This window comes from Pteropus vampyrus, unplaced genomic scaffold, assembly GCF_000151845.1.
Source record: "Pteropus vampyrus isolate Shadow unplaced genomic scaffold, Pvam_2.0 Scaffold211, whole genome shotgun sequence".
Taxonomy (NCBI): Eukaryota; Metazoa; Chordata; class Mammalia; order Chiroptera; family Pteropodidae; genus Pteropus; species Pteropus vampyrus.
The window spans coordinates 1,060,839-1,068,386 of NW_011888992.1; the positions used below are offsets into that span (position 1 = coordinate 1,060,839).

General features: G+C 64.7%; 1 protein-coding gene and 1 pseudogene across 1 annotated transcript in view; both read left to right on the forward strand.

The window, feature by feature from the left end:
* Nucleotides 1-3,197, forward strand: part of KNDC1 (kinase non-catalytic C-lobe domain containing 1) — a 36,190-nt gene extending 32,993 nt beyond the window's left edge. Inside the window, exons 24-27 of the mRNA XM_023538047.1 lie at nt 514-636; nt 735-794; nt 1,465-1,622; nt 2,945-3,197. Of these exons, the coding sequence (XP_023393815.1) occupies nt 514-636; nt 735-794; nt 1,465-1,622; nt 2,945-3,176 (573 nt within the window). The 3' untranslated portion in view covers nt 3,177-3,197. The remainder of the gene's footprint in view (nt 1-513; nt 637-734; nt 795-1,464; nt 1,623-2,944) is intronic.
* A 2,643-nt stretch (nt 3,198-5,840) lies between these two features.
* Nucleotides 5,841-5,959, forward strand: LOC111747117 (annotated as a pseudogene).
* The last annotated feature ends 1,589 nt before the right edge of the window (nt 5,960-7,548 follow it).

Genomic DNA, 7,548 nt, shown 5'->3' on the forward strand with positions numbered 1-7,548 from the left:
AGTGCTCTCTGAGGCGCTGTGGCCACTCGGGGCGAGCTCCCTCTGGGGGCGGCAGGCGCTGCTCGCCCGACGACCGACGGGCCAGAGAAAGCGGTGGGACCACAGGGAACCCCGTGCCCGGTCGGGCGCCGAAACCACGTCCCACAGCGGAGCCGGCCCGGTGGCCAGAAGCTGCCATTTGTGCCATTTGCTTCTGACGCGGCGGCCGTGTCTGGCCAGTGTGGGCTGCCCTTCCTGTCCCCATCTGTCCCACGTCCCCGGAGTAGCCGTGCCAAGGTGTGACGCTGACGTCTCTGCACGTCTGAGTGTTCGCTGGGCGTCTGCCTCCTTGTTCTCAGTGATGCCCGCCCTGCTGCCCTGCTGCCAGCTCCCCCTCCACCACGCGCGGCGAGCCCAGCGGCCTGGTCCTCGCGCTCACGACCGGGCCGCGGCGCCAGGTTCTCACAGGCCCTAAAAAGTCTCTGCGTGTCCTTTGCAGCTGGAGGACGCTGAACACACCGTTTCCTGTTTCAGCTGCAGGTGAATCTGCTGTCCAAATTTCTGCTGATTGCAAAGTCTTGCTATGAGCAGAGGAACTTCGCGACAGCCATGCAGATCCTGGGAGGCCTGGAGCACCTCGCTGTGCGGCAGTCGTCCGTGAGTACCCGGAGGGCCAGCGGCCACCCCGTGCTGACCCTGTGCTGCTGGGTACGGGCACCGCAACGACTGGAGGCTCACCTGTGCTCTCATTCCAGGCCTGGAGGACGTTACCTGCGAAGATGGCAGAGGTCATGGAGGAGCTGAAGGCCGTGGAGGTACTGCCGCTTTGCGTGAGCTTCCGGCAGCTCGTGTCCCCCGGGGTCGTCCTCGACACAGGCCCCACACGCCTGGGGGGTGGCCCAGCAGAGCCTGCACCGTGGCCCCACAGCACATGGACCCTCCACCACGGCCTTGTCCGTGCCCCCATGCTCCCCGTCACAGGGTACCCAACGCCCCCCGCTGGCCCAGAGGACCCGGGCTTGCTGCCCACCTGGCAGAGCGCAGAGGCGGCCTCATGAGGCCGCGAGGGGCAGACTGCAGCGGGTGCTCCCCGGGCCCCACCCCAGACACAGCTCTGTGCGGGGGGGCGGGGGGGGCGGCTGTCCCTGGCTGGCACCAGACAGGGAGCCCTGCAGCTGGCCCACCCGGGCCTCGGGCCTCGTTCCCCTTCGGGCAGCTGGGCTCCTCCCTGGAGCCCAGAGGAGAGTGTGAGGGAGGGAGCTGGCCATCTCGGTGGTGGGAGGTTGACAGCCATCCGACAGGTGTCAGTGTCCTCTCGTGTCTGCAAGCCCCACCTCGACCCCACAACCCGAGGTGTGCCTAGCCTGGGCTGTGAGTCAGCGCACGGCGCCTCCTGGGACTGGCCGGGCTGAGCCGGCCGCTGGCAGGGCACCCAGGACTGACCTCCAGCCTGTCCTCCCACCCCGGCCCCGGCCGAATGGCCAGGTCTTCCTGAAGAGCGACAGCCTGTGTCTGATGGAAGGCCGGCGGTCCCGGGCCCAGCCCACCCTGCCCTCAGCTCGCCTGCTGGCCATGCACATCCAGCAGCTGGAAACCGGCGGCTTCACCATGACCAACGGGGCCCACAGGTGGAGCAAGCTCAGGTGAGGGCCTCCCACCCGCCCCATGCCTGAGGCCTGGGCCCCGGACCCTTGCCCAGCCAGGCCCTCCTCCCCCCACCCCGGCCACCTGCAACCCCTCCTCTGCGGACATGGTGCCAGCACCTCTCACGGTGGGGCGTATGCAGTCAGTCCCTAGTCATCGCCCCAAAGTGATGGGACCTCCGACGGGAGATGCAGGCCCGCCTGGAACCTCACCTCCATCGGCCTGTGCCACCCTCCCTGGCCCAGTCACATCCCCTTCTCCCGGGGGCCGGTCCCCAGGTGGCCCCTCGGGGGCCAGCACACCTGGGGGCCCATCTGGGAGGCGCTGGTTGGAGGTCTGGTTGCAAAACCACCACCGTGACCCCAGCCAAAGAGAACGCTGCCCCTTTGTGCCTCGGCCAGTGCAGGGCGCCCTCTCAGGCCCCACCCCAGCCCTGCTGGCCCTGCCTCTCTCGTCATCCACAGAGCAGGCAGCTGGGGGCCGGTCAGGACCTGACCCAGTCCCACGCTCCTCAGTGTCAAGGGCAGGTGGCCTTGCTCTGCGAACATGGCCCAGGGACCTGAGCCCAGTGGTCCCACCAGCTCCGTGCAAGGCCCCCTTTCAGGCACCAATTTGAAAATAGTATTTAAAGAAACAGCACAGTGCACACTTAGTGTCCGAGATCAGCAGAGTGGGGGCTGACACCCACAGGGACGCGCAACGCAGAAGGCCCGGGCCAAGGACAGTGTCCACTCGTCTTGACTGTGTGCACGCACCTGGCTGTAGTAATTGACGACGGTGACACCATCCGTGCTGGACACACAGCTTCCCCTGCCACACCCAGCCCGGGACGTCTCCTAGGGCCCCCACCCCTGCCTGGGCTCCCACTCCGAGGTCCCAGTCGTCTTGGATGACGCCCAGGGGTTGCTGGTCACTGTCTGACCTGTGTTCTCCAGGGTAATGGCCCTGGTTCGTGGCGTTGGCCGGTTCCCGGGGTGTAAACCCTCACATGGTGGTGGCTCAAGCTGCCATCCTGACGTCACTGAACACAAATGTGCACCCAGCACACACAGACCACTGACCACATGCCTGAAATCACGTGCCCACCACACCCACGCCTGTGTGCCCCCCACGGCTGGCACTGGGTCGCCTTTCAGTAAACGTGAAATGAAAAGCAGACAGACAGACGGATGGACAGACGGTTGTGGCCAAGTCAGACAAACGGGCCTGAGCAGGGTGACGAGGTTTGGCCTCGCGAACACAGACAGCTCCGTGGAGCCTCAGCTCGGTTCCCGGAGTCGGGGGGCCCCGGAGCCGACACGCCCTTCCCCGCCCCCCGCAGGAACATAGCCAAGGTGGCGAGCCAGGTGCATGCGTTCCAGGAGAACCCCTACACCTTCGCCCCCGACCCCAAGCTGCAGTCCTGCCTCCAGCAAAGGATCGCGCGGTTCAGCGGGGCCGACGTGTCCGTCCTGGCGGCTGACGGCGGGGCCAGCTCCCAGCGGGCCGCCAGCGACAAGCACTGCCGGAGGATTCAGGACAAGCTGCGCAGGATGAGGGCCACGTTCCAGTGACCAGGACGTGGCGGGCTCTGTGGTGGGGACAGGCCTGGGGGGAAAGGGCCCGCCCACCCGCTGCCCACACCGCCCCAACGAGGGCGCGCCAGGAGGGGGTGCGGGGTTCGGCCCTGACCCCCTGAGAACAGGCCCCGGAGGACGTCGGGATGTTCTGCTAGCATGCTTAAAAACCAAGTCTTAATGTCAAAAACTAAAGAGCAGGAAGCTCCCCAGGACCCGCACACCCACCTCCCAGCGGCCCAGCACCCCCCCACCCACACTCAGGTTTTGATCTCAGCGGCCCAGTCAGCAGTGTTTTTGTGGGTCCAGCCTCCATCTGCCCAGCAACGAAGGAGCAAGACTGACCTCTGACCCCACACCAACCATGGGGTCCTGAGCCCCCTCCGCCGGGGCCCGAGTTTACACTCCCAGCCCCAGCCTTGCCCCGCACTGCCCCGACTCCATCCTGACCTCATCATCCCTCCCATCCCCCCAGATGCCCAGGGTGCTGGAGCCTGCAGCCCCTCCCACCGCCCGTCCCAGCGGCTACCTCCTGGTGGTGGGCCTTGTGGCCTCACGCCGGCCCGGCCCCACATGCCTGCCGCCCGCCACTTAGAACAGCTCTGGGCAGGACGAGCCCAGCCCGGCCAGGCTGCTCTGCTCCCTAACAAAACACACCACACAGGACACAGCGGCTCCACAATGGAGGCGTGGCCGCGGGCCTGAGAGCGTCCCTCCCTCCCCACCCCCGCCCGTCTGGTGGCCTGGGGGCCCCAGGGCTGTGGCCGCTGCCCAGCGCCTTCAGCAGCCGTGCATGCCACACGCACACCTGTGCTCCGCAGCTTGCCCTCGCCGGCGGTTCGTGAAGCTGACGAGGGGGTGAGGTTTGCTGCCTGATGCTGCCGAGCTCCCCGGGGCTGCTTCCACACGGCCTGCTGGGTGCTGCCTGGTGGGTGGGAGACGCCCTCAGATGGGGGCGAGCCGTCACATCCCACGACGAGAGGCCAGACCCCCTGGCACCATCCCAGGCACCGCCGTTGGTCCCTTGCAAATCACTGCAAAACCCACGATTGCTTCTTTGAGTTTTAGAATTAGTGATTCTTTAAAGCAACCAGCTAGCAGTATATCTAGGAAAACTATTACTTGTGAAACAATGCTGCCCTGTCGGCGTCGAGGTGTTTTCCCACGGACTCATTTGAGACACCCAGGTCCTGCTTCAGTGGGCCATGAGGGAACTCAGCGCGCCTGGCCCTGCAAACGTGGCTCTACTTTTTTTAGGTTTTTATACAAGGAATATGTTCTGCCAATCGACTCTCACATTTTCAGATTTGAATTTAACAGAGAGAGTCTGGCAGGCCTGAGGCGAAGTTAGTTCCAGCGAAACGGACACCAGCGGCAGCACCTTATTCGGGGGAGGGGAGTGACGGGGCTTTCGGCTTACGCGCGACAGTGTGCATGGCACCCTCATGTCGCTGGTACAGGGTTCCTAATAAAGTCATTTCTACCCAGACCGCTTCCCCACGGCTCATGCTGCGTCTCTCCGAGGTGATGCTGCTGTGGTCAGGGGGTCCCGTTGTCCACCTGATGGGGGGCAGGTAGTCCGGGCCGTCACCAACCTGCAATCAGCTGCCTGAGACTCGAGGAAGGTGCCGTGAAGACAGGTCTCCCTTCGCTACACTGGGCCTGATCAAATCAACAATAACTGAAAGCCAACGACCCCTCAGGTCCCCCAGCGAGCCACGCTGCCCGGGATCCCCCAGCCCACTGTGCTGCTGCTCTGGCAAAAGCTCCCGCCACGCAGGCAGTGACCACTCAAGAAGCCCACAGGAGCCCGAGGCGTGGATGTGGAGATGCCCTCGCTCTGGCCCAGCCCAGGACCAAGCCACCCGCAGATGCCTCCCATGGGGCCCCAAACAGCCAAGCCACAGCCCGGGGACAGCACCCAGGCTGGCCAGGCAGTGGGGACGCAGAGGGGCCCACCTGGTCCTCACCCCAGCTCTGACCACAGAACGGTCCACTGGCATGGCCCTCGCCACTGCTTGGAGTGGCCTGTCACACCGGTCAGTAACTAAAGCGCTGTGAAGCTGAGCAGCCCCAGACACGCGGCTGAGTCTGGCAACGCGGGCTCCAGAGCCGGCCCGCCGTTCCCGCCACCGGGCAGGGCGCGTCCCGCGGCGTCCCGTCTGGAACCTGCTGCTCGGGCAGTACCCGCGGACTCCAGGCTGGCCGCTCCTGGCTCCAGCCGCCGCCACCTCAGCCCCGCGGCCCGGCCCGAGCAAGCCCAGGAGCTGCCGGTGAAGACTGCACTCCTCCGGGGCCCACACGGGCGGAGGCCGCTTTCCAGTCCAAGGGCAGGACGGAGCCGTGGGGCAGGGCGAGGGGCTCACGCGCAGAAACACCTCGGCACGCGTGGACGTGCGGGCGCAGGGCGGGTGCGGAGCTCGGCCATCACTGACCGCTGTGCTGTGGCCGCACAGCACGGCATCTCTGGCCTCTGCCCCCACATGCGTGGAGCAGCCCCAAGTGTCACCATCAGCAATGTCTCCAGACTTCGCCAAGTATCCCCTGGGGCGAGTCCCCCCAGAACCACTGACTTAGAAGCACTGACACCCCCGTAACGGCCAGCAACCCTGTACCCACACCTTGACTTGCAGATGCCATTCTCCAAAAAACAAAGACCCAGCCTACAGCCATGCCACCCTGAACGTGCCCGATCCCATCTGATCTTGGGAGCTAAGCAGGGTTGGGCTTGGTTGGTACGTGGATGGGAAATGGCCTGGGAATGCTGGGTGCTGTAGGCGTGAACACACATGCACACACGCACGCACGTGCACACACACACACACACACTTTGGGAGAACTGGCTGAACCGCTGACTCCAGCTGGGGCAGGGAAGGTACCAGGCAGCCAGGAGCGTCCCGTAGTGTCAGAAGCGAGGAAGTGGGGGGGGCGGGTCGGGGGGCGGTCAGAGGACAGGACAGGAGGAAGGGAGGAGGAAAGACACTGTGAAGGACTCCCAGGGCTGAGCGGGCGACCCCGGCGCCACACACCAGTGTCTGGAGGAAGACAAACGCCCCCGAGGCCACCCTGACCCGCGGCGGCCGGGTGAAGGGCTGAGCGGGGAGCATTCGCGGAGGTGCAGCTTGGGTGCTCCGTGAGCGAGGGTGACTGGCGACGGGCCCCCACGCAGGGCAGTACGCAGACGCAGGCACCCCAGGGCACGGACCCCCGGGCCTTCTCCCCACACACCCGAAACCCAGTCTCATCACGGGCCCAGACAGACCCAAGCTGAAGACCTGCCACGAGATACCTGACCAGCGTCCTCCAAGTGTCAAGGCCACGAAAGTGAAGCCAAGAAACCGCTGTGGCCGGGGGAGGCTGAGGAGAAACGCCCACCGAACGCAGGTCCACGGTCGGGACCCTGGGACGGAAGAGGGGCACTGGCGGGGGGCGGTGCGGCCGTACTCCCCAGTGAGTGTTGACCTCTCAGCGGCAGCAAACCTGCCACCGTCACGTGAGGTGCTCCTGGGCGGGCAGCACAGGACTCTGCTGTTTGCGACCTGCTCGTAAATGATGTCAGCCCAACCTACATGGCCCAGAAGACAGCAATAGAACTGACATGCTGGTCCGTTCAGTCACCTCACCAAGGCCGCCTGTTAATCTAATCACATGCTCTTAGCTTCCGTACTCCCCTCGTATCCAGTCACATCGTGCTTTACTCCTTCCTTGCCAATCTGTAGACCTTCTACTCGTTTTTCTTGTCCTATTGCTCTGGCTGGGGCTTCTAGAGCGACGCTGAACAGAAGCGGCCCCGCTGGGCGACCTTGTCTTATTCCCCATCTCGGGGAGGGATCGGACAGTACCCTAACCATGGCGGTGGCCAGAGTGTCTTTCCGTGACGTGTACGTGTGAATCGCAAGGCCACTTCTGACCACTCCACAGAGCCCTTTATCTGATCCAGCCCTGAGCTGCTGGCACACAGTGATGACCACCACCTTCTGTGCACACACCAAACCCACACCAGAAGGGGGGCGGGGGGCGGAGCCAGCGCGTAAGCGAATCCGCGAACAGCATCCTAAGGTGCACAAAGCAGCAAGGGGAGGGCGCGAGGGAGCCTCCCGAAGCTAGAAAGTTCCACCCCCCCATCTGCGCAGTGGCGAGAGGGCATGGCACATGCGTAAACACGAGCTGACCTTTACGCCTAATCACGTCACCGCATTAGTTTGCATCTCAACTAAACAGTTTAAAAAGTGCGACCCCAATTGTTAGGCAGCGTCTTCCCCGTCGGTTGGGGGCGGGGTTTCTTCCTGTGCTCGCGGCCTCCGGCCGAAAGGCTGGCGGGAAACCCAGGCGCCAGAACGGCCCGAGTTGAACTTGGCGCGCGGAGGGG